We start from the raw sequence: 13,656 nt of genomic DNA, 5'->3' as shown, positions 1-13,656 counted from the left end.
CGGTTCTGGGCGAGCAGTGCTTCAAAAAGAATTTATCAGAAACTTGCATTATTGGCCAGAGTAATTGCTGCGGCTATGTTTGATAAGATGCGGTCTTTTCGTGCGGACGATGACTCTTCGCTCACTTAACAACCATTTCTCCCATCTCCTGTGTGCATCTCTGATCATTGTCCTAGAGCTCAAAATTCCATTTTATTTTTTCGGAAAAACCATGGCGCCTTGATGTTCGCGTCCTCCAGGACGCGCGCTCTCGGTCGGATTTGTCACGTGCAATACGTGTGTCTCTCGCTACATCTAGCCCAGCTGATTGAGACGCGCTTAAAACGCAGTGGCGTCTACACTGTTCAGTTCAAGGCCGTTCGCTGCGTCGTCGCGTTTCTGAGGAGCTGGCCGATACCACTGACCTCCATTAAAAGGCTGGACGGCGCATCCCCGCTCTGCGAGGCGGGCGCTTGTGAAGCCACCGGAAGGTATCCTGTTTGTCCCGGAAGCTGGCGTCTTCTGTCCGTCTCAGTCGCGCAATTCAAATATTCTCGGGTGGCAGCTGTTGTTATGATCGTTTTTCTTTTTTATTTTTTCAAACTCTGCGATTACGCCTCACTTTAGACGCCGACGAACGCTACACGAAAGATGACAGACGCCATGCCGACACCGTCCGAATACGGCGGAGTGCTGCAACGTACAAAATGCGTAAAAAATAATGCTACCTTGAGGTACTTGCGCGTGAAATATTTTCCCTGACGACTTTTCCGGTCGATTCGTACAGTTTACTGCGCTACAGGCAGGTATTTCTTTAAAAAAATAAGATAAAAGCTCTTTTCCGGGACAAAAACGGCGGCTTCCGGTGGCTTCACGCCCGCATGCTAGATGCGCCATCCAGCTCCTGCTAGTAGAGATCAGTGGCCGATACTGCAACGAAGTTGCGCATCGCCCTGCGGGCCGAAATGCCGTCTCCCCTGATGCGAGTTTCGCAGCGTGAGTTACGTGAACGCTTCCAGCATTTGATTGCTGCCTCGTCTCTGGCGGCGGCAGCATGGCGCTGTAGGCGCAGCCCCTGTGCACATCCTGAGGTACTACGCTATGCGAGGCATTCGCTTTTTGGGCAGTCACAGCCCTCTCCCTCTATGACCACACAAATACCACCTGCGCAGCCGCTTCCTACGCGTGATCGGTCTCTGTTCTTGGCGCATTTCGAAGCGATGTCATGTTCGGCCACGCACACAAACTGCGACATATTACCGCCCATGCTTAGAGGGTTACCCCGTGTTTCTCAAGAAGCCGCTGATTCCCTGCATGCCCCTCCATCACCCGAAGAGGTAAAGGCCGCACTGCAGTCCATAAAACGTGGAACGGCCTCTGGGACAGACGGTTTTCCAGTTGAGTTTTACCTGACATTTTGGAATGAGATCGGCGCTGCCTTTACCGCGGTTATCCGGCGGTGTTTTGATGATGGCGTGTTTCCATCCAGTTTTCGAGACGGCCGCATTATACTTATTCCAAAAGGTGACGCTTCCTCTGTTAGTCCTGAAGATTGGAGGCCTATCACGCTCCTTAATGTTGACTACAATGCGTTGTGCCCGCGGGGCAAGGCAAATGTAGCAAGATAACACTCTCTACGAACGATCCTCTGTATTTCGTGGAAGTGGAATAAAAGCATTCTGCGGAACAAGATTTCACGCGGACAGGGAGGCTGAGGAATGCAGGCGGAAACCGCGAGATCAAGTAGCAGCGGTATCAGCTCGTAGAGAAGCAGGCAAAGATGAGACACACGAAAGAGAGATACCGAACAAGGCCAATCCCCCTGAGTGGATGTGAGCCAGCAGTATAGGATCTACATAACATCTGCTGTACATATTTGCTCGTATGTTCATCAAGTCAAGTGTATTGTACATATACATCGTCATGTACATATTGTGACAAGTGTGCGTATGCTAGTTCTTAGTAGCATACGTTAGGGACACCCTGTGGACTTCGACATTTCTGTTAATTGAAACGTTTTATGTATAATGTGTTTCGTCATTTGTGTATGTTAATGTTCTTGTTGTACGGACACTGTTTCTAAATGTTCGTAGCGTCCTACGATGAAATAAACTTTTTCTAAACACACAGTGAGTGCACCTGTGGCCGCAGCGGGTTGCCGAAATATTAAAGAGAGAGAGAGAAAGGTTAATTGAAAGGCAGGGAGGTTAACCAGAAGTTTTTCGGTTTGCTACCCTGCACTGGGGAAGGGGTAAGTGGGGATAGAAAGGTGAGGAAGGAAAAAGAGTTTAAAAAAATAAAGAAATATTAATGTGCCGGTTGTCAAACGGGCTGTGAACGAGAAACGCGTGTCACTACTTCGACACTCCGGTGCTAGTATACGGTGCTGGTTAGACGAAGTTTGGCCAACGACAGGGAACCGACAGGAAAATTCAAACTCTTGTGTCTTTATAAAACAGATAGTGTACTTGTTTGAACGTCGTTCCCCACACAAAACTGCAGAAGTTTGCATGAGATAGTGAGCAGCAAAGCAACAGTTTTATTTTCACTGGGAGAGTGTATCGCGCTTACAATACTATACAGGGTGTTTAAGAAACTAGCCCCAAGTATATATATATATATATATATATATATATATATATATATTATATATATATATATATATATATATTATATATATATATAATATATATATATATATATATATATATATATATATATATATATATATAAGGCGCTACGCGTCTTGAATTGGTGCAGTATTGTTCTGAGCTATATAGAGCATGTCAGGACATTTTTCCAGCCCGCCAAGCTCGATAATTAACAAAGATTGGGTAATGAACTTTTTAAATAGGAACTCTAGCGAAAAATCTTCAATACAAAAGTTGTATCGCCTGCACAAAAACATTGGATATTTTTTATCTATTCTAAGAAAACTCCCCTGATTAATTTTTCTGCAGCCTTTTTTTAAAGCGCGCGAATTTTTAAAAATACCACGTGACTTCTGCCTAACGCTCGGCGCTTTTAGTGCCCTCAAATGTATGGTGAACGAATTATCAAAGACTCTTCCGCGCTGAGAGGTCAATTGAACAGGCTATCGGTGACTGCTATGGACGGGATGTACCGTCGAAAAAAATGTGGGTTTTTTTTTTCTAAAAGAGCCAAATGCGATTTAACTGAAACTGAGAAAAACGCACTTTTTTGCTACTGCCAATATGATCAGGCCTGCTCCAACAATTTTTTGCCAGTGTGTTCCTCTTCCCTAAATAAGTCAAATCTGTCTTGTGGCTAAAATCTATATAGCCAACTATCGTCGGTATGCAGGAGTAAACTTTGTATCTGCAGCTCTTAGAGATTGGAACATTTTATTTAAGCTTGAATTAGCTCGTAAAAGAAGTCTAAAACGATTCGAATGCACAGTACATCAATATTTTGCGATAAAATTAACATCATCCTTGTGCTTCCGTCGGTGCCGTCTTCCGTCGCATGCGCGTAATGGCGATGACCAGACTTAATTGAAGAGCGAGTGGCCCTTCCTGGAAAAAGACGCACTATTCTGGACTGTCGGCAGCGTTTTCTTGTTCTTGGCATCTATTGAAGGCCTTGAAAAGTGATCCAGCTCTTCTTCTTCGGAGCTTGTTTTACACCGTGCCGTTTCGGATCATGTCTTCTTCTTCAAGGAATAGATGAGTGCCCAATATCTTCATTTCATATATCGTTTATTTCAAATATACCGTCTTGGAGCGAAAGGAGGACATGATACTGTAGCGCTAAACTCTAAAAGAAACGCTAAGAGGCAAAAAGAAGTAGGAAAGTCGGCCTCTTACTCTTTATATTCGAGTTTTGCCCTACAACATAACGTTCTTCAGTAAGTGCCAACTCGCCCAAGAAGAACTACTTGCGGAACGTCAACATGACAGCGAAGGAACGAGAACACAAATGAAACAGATTGGATGAGACCATGTTGGTTGCTTTGGTCACGATTGTTGACGCAGCGTTGATTTAATGAATGTGGCTCAGTTTGATTGAAACAGATGCAGCATTTGGCTCATTTTTATTAGAAACTGCCTTTTTGAGTTCACGTTAAAATGAGGAATTGTCCCATTTTGATTCAAACTGTTCTAGAAGTTGAAGATACTTATGATGACTGAGGGGCGCGAAAAAACGGCACACAACGAAAAGAAGTACACGGGACGACGCGCTACTAGCAACTGGAATATTTTTATTCAGGAAAGACATATTTATAACGCAGTGAAAACAAATTTAACCCAACGAGTCGACCAAAAAAACCATATGCTCAGCATGCCTGCGTGAAGTAACGTTGTAGATAGGCTATCTCCCCTTCCTGCAGACTGATAGAGGGGTGACTGATGCAATCCGGCCCTTCTCTCTGGATAAAGAGGGCTTCTAGAATCTCCCTCTCCGCGGATCCCCTGTGCCTGTAGATTACAGTTGTCTGCTCAAATGCAGGCTTGCAACTACCCTGATCGCATCCTCTGCAATGCATCGCCAGATGCGTGAACGGCTTTCCTATTAAAGAGCTGCTGTGCTCTCGCAAACGCACGTTGAGGCATCTACCAGTTTGCCCGATGTATGCCTTGCCGCACGACAGTGGTATTCTATACACAACACCACGTGCGCAAGGAACGAACTGCCTTACGTGCTTAATGGCACATCCTCTTTTTTCACACTGCTTTTGCCTGCCTATCTTCTTACCAACCGCTGCGCAGATGCGGCCCACCTTGTTTTCTGCGGAGAACACGAGATCCACCCCATACCTCGAAGCCACTCTCTTAAGGCCGTGCGAAAGCCAGTGGACATACGGGATTTTTGACACTTTTTTTCTTTCCTGCGGGACATTCTTGGCTGGAACTGTCCCAGGCCGTTGTTTAATGGACTTTTTTATTTTTTCGCAAGCAGCAGCTATAGCATTATCAGGAAACGCGGCGTCTCTTAGTCTTTCCACCTGCGCAAAAAAACTTGTCTCCATAAGATGTGGGCAGGACCTGTCGAATTTGCAGGACCTGTCGAATAATTCGACAGGCACTGGAAATGCTAATGTGGACCTTCGACCCTGGCAACATGGAAATTTGGGAGGTTCGTAAAGCATGAGCAAGTGGGGCTAGCGAAAAAAGAAATCTGGCATACGCTTTTGTCTACTGTTTCTCAAGGCCGCAGAAACGCCATACACAGCAGCTCCAAATGATTGCCAATAATTTTGTAGACGTCAGCGATCATACTAGTACTCGTAATTACACGACGTGTGCACGAATGAGTAACTAAGGAACAAAATGTGCTATGTCCTTGACAGCTAGTATTAATAGCCCCTTCTAAATCTCAGTATGCTTTCCCGCGGGACACCGTTGTGCTGCGGCAAAGTGGCTTAAAAAGCGTTCTGCACGCAATAAAACAAGAATCAGGAAATTTGAGAAGTACTGTCCTTTTCCATTGCGATAACTATATGGACACTCTCGACGAGTTTTTCCCGTCATCTCCCGCATAAAGTCTAAATTGATAACATATCCCTGTGCATGGTATGTTCTACCGCGGGTAAAAGCGCGCGAATGCGGGCGACGAACGCGGTTGAAGCAGATATCAAACGAGCCAGCCCATCTCCGTCGCTCGGAGGGCGTATGCGATAACGCCACTCCGCTCGGGAAGCCTGCCATCAAAGCATAGAGGAAACGCCCCGCCCGTCTTGAACGAGCATGAAAAGACGCGAGAGGGGGCGAGGGGGGCTGTCGCTCGAGTAGCAACATTGAACTTTGATTCTAAGGCCACGGTCGCGATCGCTGGCGCACGCGCTATCTCGGCAGCCATTAGCGGGAGGCTCGTATATCCTGCTACGTGCTGCGCTCTCAATGCGAAGACACTGTGCAGAAAGAGCATCTTTCCTTGGAGCGGCCGTATTCTCTTACACCAACGTTTTGTAGAGTTATGGGAGATCGGATACAAAAGAGTTTGCTGCCAGCCTCACTTTGTATAACATTACAATTTGTTGCTATCGCATTCATTGCTTCGTCCTTGCGGTGAAACTGAGTTTTTTTTTTTTTTTTTTACAGCGAAAGCTGTTATGAGATCATTTAACCGGTCGTTTTTGGCGCCGTAGTTGTCCGCCGCCGCCGCCGCCGGTGTCCGTAACCAGTATCACTCGAAATAAGAAAAAAAAAAATGAAATAAGAAAAAAATTCCAGGATGGAACGAGATTCGAAACTGGGCCCTCTGCGTGGGAGTCCAGTGTTCAACCTCTGAGCCATGTCGGTGCTTGAAACTGCTTTGCGAAAAGGTCCTATACAGGCTTCATGTCGGGAAGGAACCACATTAGCATATGTAATATAGCGTGGTAGAAGAGTAAAATAAGCACCAAGCGTCGCACAGCGCGAATTCTGTAAACAGGCGTCACACAATGCGAATTGCGCAACGAGTAGGTTGTTGAATGCTTGCAACCCATTACAAAGGGCTCTGCCATAATTCTTCGTCGTCATCAGGCACATCATCAACAAAGTGCGCATAATGCCTTACATGCGTTTAGCAGGTACCACGGCTCTCCGTAGAATGACGAAAAATGGCAAAGTGCCTGCTGCCCTACTCCTCAAAAAAACAATGATTTATAGGGTAGTGGGTTCCTCGCAAGTGCACTTGTATTGGTTGCCAAAGAAGCCCATAAGCGCATGATCCATTTCCTCGGGGTCTCAGTAAAATTACAATGATTTATAGCGTAGTGGGTTCCTCGCAAGTGCACTTGTATTGGTTGCCAAGGAAGCCCATAAGCGCATGATCCATTTCCTCGGGGTCTCAGTAAAATTACAATGATTTAGATCGTAGTGGGTTCCTCGCAAGTGCACTTGTATTGGTTGCCAAGGAAGCACATAAGCGCATGATCCATTTCCTCGGGGTCTCAGTAAAGTTCTTCGCCCCCCCCCCCTGTCTCTCTCCCACGTCAACGTATGTTATACAGCATGACGGGAGAGGGAAATAGCGACCGGCGTCACCAAATGCAAATTACATAACTGGTGGGCCGTTTAGAGCTTCCAACCCATTACAAAGGGCTGAGCCATAATTTTTCATCGTCATCAGTCGTTGCGTCAACAAAGTGCACATAATGCCACAGACGTGTAGCTGGTGCCTCGCTTCTCCGCAGAATGACGAATAATGACTTAGTAGGTGCTTCCCAACTTCACAAAAATTGTGATTTATGGCGTAGTGAGTACCTTTCTAGTGTACTTGTATTGTAGCCCCAAGAGAGCTTACAACGGGCTCTAGAAACGCCGCTCTTCCAGCTTTCGCTGTGACTGTGCTGCGGTTTCAGCGCAGGCCTGGCGTTTTTTTTTTTTTTTTCTTTCGCGAGGGGTTAGGGTCTGCGCGTCTGTATTGGATGACGATGCCCACACTGCAGATGACCAACGCGGCCTCCATTTCTTGCTCAAATTTACGCAACTGAGAGAATTTTAGGCTGGTCAGGCATTTTAGCGCAGCGTGGCGCAATTTTAACCAATTTCACGGTTTTGGCTCAGCTTGGCGCAAAAATAAGGAATTGTATCAAATTGGCACAATTGCCGCAGCTGTTGCATCCCTGCTCTTTTTGAAAAAAAAAAAAAAAACGCCGCAAACGTCTTCGACGAAAAAGAGGCCACCACGTGCGAGTGAGTGAACCTTTTTATCTCCGTCCTTTCTCGCCCCCTCCATCGTGTTCCTTCATTGGTGCGAAAACAAAAAAATATTGCCTACGCTGAATCAAATGCTCGTATGGAATTTGCCGTGGCTGCTGCTTTTTCGTCTAAGCACTTTTTTTTTTTCTTAAAACGGTACGCCATTTTTGTCGCTTAACATCCATGCCACAGTCACCGATTGCCTGTTCAGCCGATCTCTGTGAGCGGAGAAGCCTTTGATAATTCAACGTACATTTGAGGGCACTAAAAGCGCCGCGCGGTAGGCGGCCTTCACGTGGTATCTTTTTTTTCTAAATTCGCGCTCTTTAAAGAAAGGCTGCAAAAAAATTAATCAGGGAAGTTATATTCGAATAGATTAAAAAATCTGATGTGTCTGAGCAAGCGCTACAACTTTTGTATTGAAGATTTTTTTACTAGAGTTACCATTTAAAAGTTCATTAACCAATCCTTGTTAATTACCGAGCTTGACGGGCTGGGAAGATTATTCTGATGTGCTCTATATGGCTCAGAACAATACTGCTTCAATTTGAGACGCGGAGCGCCTATGTTTTTTAAAAAATACTTGGTGCTAGTTATCTGAAACACCCTGTACACCACACGCCCTGGCCAAATATATTGCTGCTGAGCGCTCAACAAGCTCCTCCCAGTTTAAACGCTGATTGAAGGTAACCCCCAGTGGTTTCACATCAGCTGCAATATCACTTTATATGCATGCCGTGTCAAGACACATGCATAAGCTTTCCGTAAATGCCGTACATGTATTAATATCCTAGAATAAATTTAGTAGTATTTCATATCATGTTACACGCCTTGTCACTGCAGTAATGTGGCAAACAAATATGTATGCGAGGCACCATTGTTTCTTATTGACTTGTACGTTCTATTTTTTCTTTATTCTTATTCGCTGATTTGCTGTACGCACCCTGTTATGGCCAAACAGTCAGTAATATTCGGGTTGAAGAAGAGGCTATTGAAATAGACGAAAAAAAAAACTATGAAGTGAGATACATTGAAGCAAGATGGTTAAGTTGGGCGAGTTGGTTGAATTTCATTTTGATAAACAGCGCGTTACTAAACGAAGGATGCGAAAAGGAGTGCACAGATCATGTGCACTCTTTGTCTCGTTTTTCGTTCAGTAACGCGCTGTTTCATAGAAATTAAAAAAAAAAAACGAAAAAAAACGTGGGCAAAGTCGGCGTTCGGTAGACGATAGCAGCACGATCAAGTAGTAATAAACTACGACTCATCCTCTAATATGTCATGGGTGTAGGCAGGATTTTGTCTTGGGGGTGCAAACCCTCATTGCATCGACGGGGGAAGGGGGGAGCACTAGTGATGCAGAACTATCGATGGTACTATCGATACTATCGATAGCTGAGTCACTATCGAACTATCGATGGTGAAAAATACTATCGATAGCGCTATCGATAGTAAAACATTCGATGGTACTATCGATAGTATAAAATCAACAGCGCGGACTCACTGCAGAATAAACTTGGTTCCCCGCGCGCGTGGTACATAGTGGAGCCGGAGGAGCAGGCTGAAGGGCAAGAAAGAAAGTTGACATGATTGTGTTCTTAACCAGAGTGCTTTGCTGACACATGATCATAAAGCCAAACTGTTCAGCTGTAGCGGATAGGAATACGTTACATGTGGTGGGACTGCGCGGCTTCAAATTGATATTGCAATTTATGATTTCAAAATAAAAGCAATATATCAAGAAGTTAATTGTAAGGTATACGAATTTATTGATGGATATTTTCCACCATTTTCGCTGCGGAAATAATTAATTTCTCTGCCAAAAAATGCTCATAAATTAAGCGAAGCTAGTAGTAGGCTATCGCAAATATTCTCGCAATATGGCCGGCCAGCAATCGCATCATTATTCACACCACTAACGATAGTATTGTTACGTGGTTGTGACGGTGAAGAATGCTGCAGCAAGACTGGGAAATACGGAGATCTTTATTTGGGCGAACTTATGCCCAGAAAATCAAAACTCAAAATAGAAGCGATACATGCTGCGCACGATATAGCTGCGGGAGCAGTCGTCAGCCGTTCGGTAATCTGATCATCGGTGGAACGCGTCGTCCTTTATACATCAGTCATCAAACCTTCCAGCGTTATCGCTGGTGCTTGCGTAAGCTCTCGAATAAACTCGACTATTCGCGTCCGGCGCGTAACCGTAACAGAATGATCTCAAACAATTGTCAAGCTTCTCAAAGATTACGGCGCGGTCTGCGTCAAACGTTGCTAACAGTCTTTGTGGGTGAAACCCAAATACGTCAAAACAAAGCAATGAACACGCGTGGCAGTAATATCGCTATAGTAATATTAACGATTGTACTACCGATTGCACTATCAATAGTTTGTCGATAGTAGCACTATCGATAGTTTCAAAGAAACTATCGATACTATCGATAGTCAATTTACCGATAGTTCTGCATCACTAGGGAGCACTCGTGTGGCATGAGTGAGGGGCAAGTGCTGGTGCGAATTGGGGGGGAGGAGGGGGGGGGGGTAAGTTCTCCTTTTGCAGAACCCTGCCGACGCCGACGTTTAATACCGATAAGCAGTAACTAGAAGGGGAGGGGTGAGAGAGAGAGAGAAAAATATAAATGTGAATGGATTGTAAAAGTACTGCAATAAAACAAAATAAAAGCTGGAGGTGAAACGGGGCCTCATAATTGTGTAATTTAAGAGGACAGTAAAAAATAGTACTAACTCAGTTAAGATTGATGAAGTAATCTTGAAGAGCTCTTGTTTCCATTTCCCCTCCTCCATAGGCGTGCGCAGGGTTCCCCTTCAGGAGGGGAGCGCGAAGGTTCATCGCAGCGCCCCCCTCCCTATTAAGTCAATGTATGGGGCAGACTTTGCACCCCCCCCCCCCCACCTCTTAGGTGACTAGGGACCCCCCCCCCCCCCCATGCGCTCGCCTATGCGCCTCCTCCATGGGCCCCAGAAGGACCCTTTTTTCGTAGCCGCGCGCCACAGGCGAGAAGATATCCTGGCCCTATAAATCCTGGTCCGTGCCCAATAAAACATATTCTTCCAAGGGACCTTTAAAAGTGTGCACCCCTTATTATAAGAGAGATCAAAGTGCGACTAGAATTAGTCAAATGTCTGTTGGGAGGCTATTCGTTTCATGAATGAGCGGCGTCGCTTGTTGGTGAATTGTGAGATCTCCGGAGCCTGCCAGACCCTTTTTGTTTTCTTTTTGTCCTTAACATGAATACTTTAACGTCCACTGCTGACTTGATTAGGATGATGATGACTATTAGGGAAGCAACTCATTTTTATTTAATAATAATAATGTCTGGGGTTTTACGGGCGCCAAAACCACGATATGTTTATGAGGCACGGCGAGGGGGGGGGGGGGGGGCTCCAGGAATTTCGACCATATGGCGTTCTTTATCGCACACTGACACCGCACAGTACCCGGGCTTCTAGCATTTCTCCTCTATCGATATGCTGGATGGATTATGCTTCATTCTAAAAAGACAAGCTGTTTTTTCTTCTTCGGTAAAGGAAATGAAATAATTTAGCTGAATCATCAATTAACTATAAGTGGAACGCTAATCGAGTCTATAAGAAGTGCCGATGCTTCTGTGCTGTGCTTCTATGAAGTGTTCTGCGCGGCGATTCACAGTTTTTTAGGGGCGAAGCTCCTTATAGCGGCACCCGTTCGTCCCTCGTAGCGTAGTATGTAACCAGTCTTACGCTTTGACCTGCAAGGTGGTGCCGGTGGGAGATTTTTCCTGTGCGTTGTTGAACAATAAAAAATTCGCAGCGTTAGCTAAAAGCCGACTTCTTCTGTCTCTCATTCCCATTAGCAGCCATTCTTTACCTCCAAGGTAGTGCCTGGTGAGATTTCTCCTGTGCGTGATTAAACAATAAGAATTTTGTTCAAAACGCCGTTGATTGATGAAATAAACCAACAAAAGACGCCAGATGTTTTGTAAAAGCAAAACGAAAGAACGCCAGATGTTTCTAAAGCAAAACGAAAAGACGCCAGCTGCTTAACGAAAGACGCCAGATGTTTTCTAAGCAATGGTTTTCTAAACAATGAAAATTCACAGCGTACATGTAAAATTAAAGTGCGCTGCAAGTCGTCATAACTCATCGAACCTTTAGTATAAACGCGCCCGATCTCACGTCGGTGATGATGTACTGGGCAGAATTCACGGAAGATTCACGGTTTACCGATGAACCTCCGCAGCTTCGCCCACTCATCATCATTCACTCCGTGGATATGCTGTGATTTTTTTTTTCGTTTTGTTTGAAGTAGCTTATTCTGTCTAGCTTATTATTCTTATCATTTTTTAATGTGCTAGCTGTTGTGCCCCCTTTATTGTGAGTTAGCTCATATTCTATGCTACATTGTCAAACACAGCGGTTATAGGCACTTTCGTGGTGTTTCTTCTCAAATTTCCTTCTCAATGCAGTGAAGAAAAAGAAAGAAAAAATGAACACGGTCTGCACTTAGTGTGATACGAAACACGAGAAAGTCGTAGCTTTATAGCGAGACGATGACACGTAAACACGTGGTCTGTGACACGTGTCTCGATTGACCAAAACGATATCGCTAATAGGTTTACTTTTGCGACTCGTTCTTCTTGTGCGAGTGTGTGCGTTTATGTGGGTGTGTAGTGTGAAAGTGACATTTTCTCATAGTACTAAGTGCTCACCACGGACGTCAGCAGAGGGGTGCAAAAAAGACACTTGACCCCCCCCCCATCACCACCAATCTCTCACACTTCACAATGCTGCCGATCGACGCCCATGGTACTTACTGTACCTGCGCCGCTCATTTGGTTTGTAAGCTCACAGCTTCTCAATGAAATATGAACTGCAAATTGCAACGGTGCGCTGCCCCTTTTCTCGCTACAGATAAATATGGTGCACCGATTAAATGCTCCAGTTCACCGTATTAGGCGAAAAATGCATGATTTGAAATGCGTCTTTTGACCGCTTTCAATGCATCCTGATTTGTTTATTTATCAATTTCCTTTTCGTTATGAAAACATATTTAATAAACCTAAATATTGAAAGTTATGGACGATGGTAAAAATGAGAACCGGGCATTTACTGAAGTTTTTACGCAGTACCATGACAGTTTTAATAACAACGTTAATTATGCCAGTTGCATTAACCCTCATGTTATTGCACTGACGAAATTGGATCGCATCTAGTTTGATCTTTATTTTTTTTTTTAACATCAGTAGCTGCTAGATACATGCTTGCTATGCACTAAACTAGCTTCTTGTCAGCTGTCTGACACATTGGATAATTAAGCCATGCATCTTACCGGCAGCGCCTGACGCCATTACAAAGAGCACCTATCACTCGTTTGGACTGAAAGGGAGACGTTATAGAGTGACCGAATTCGAAAACCGCCACTGTTTTTCGCTCGTCGCTGTCACGTCAAAGTGGTTCAAATGCAAGCAAACGACCCGTGACCGCGCGCTGGATGCCATGGCCGGTCAATCAATTAAATCCTAAACAACTAAGATTCGAAAGACGAAGGGCGGCAATTCGCAGCATTCTCACCTGTTCCGCGCACATTTTCCAGAACTATGCAGACGCCAACGGCGCGAGTTAAACGATGTCCATCGGCTTTTACAGGCCAGCCGGTTAATTTTGGCAAAGCCATGTTGACCCGCTGATCGGACGTTGCCATGGCGACGGCGAAACGTTTTAGTTGTTGGCCGCCGCCCACACGTGGCGCTTCCAACAGCGGCGGTTGCAGACAACAGCGATGAAGATTATTTTCAAGTTTCAATTGCTCGTCGCAGAGGCATTAGTTACGGGAATGGGGAGGGGGGACGTTCCTTCACCCCTCCCTCCACGGGCCGCATATTTCAGCAGCGGAAATTAGCGGCTGCATTACGCAGTATGATGCTGAAAATTAACCTTGTGCAATCGAAACGAATTTCTACTAGAACAATGACACAGTTATTATTATTTTTTTGCCTCACTCTCAATTTGTACAGTTAGTCCGGCTTCA

At 45.0% G+C, this 13,656-nt stretch overlaps 1 protein-coding gene across 1 annotated transcript in view; it reads right to left on the bottom strand.

Moving 5' to 3' along the window:
- Positions 1-13,326, bottom strand: part of LOC119395060 (nucleolar protein dao-5) — a 33,206-nt gene extending 19,880 nt beyond the window's left edge. The window contains exon 1 of the mRNA XM_049415772.1: positions 13,200-13,326. Within this exon, the coding sequence (XP_049271729.1) occupies positions 13,200-13,214 (15 nt within the window). The 5' untranslated portion in view covers positions 13,215-13,326. The remainder of the gene's footprint in view (positions 1-13,199) is intronic.
- Between the last annotated feature and the right edge of the window lie 330 nt (positions 13,327-13,656).

The sequence above is a fragment of the Rhipicephalus sanguineus genome, chromosome 5 (genome assembly GCF_013339695.2).
Source record: "Rhipicephalus sanguineus isolate Rsan-2018 chromosome 5, BIME_Rsan_1.4, whole genome shotgun sequence".
Classification (NCBI taxonomy): Eukaryota; Metazoa; Arthropoda; class Arachnida; order Ixodida; family Ixodidae; genus Rhipicephalus; species Rhipicephalus sanguineus.
The sequence above is the reverse complement of the archived record's forward strand: the minus strand, read 5'-3'. Positions and strand labels throughout refer to the sequence as shown.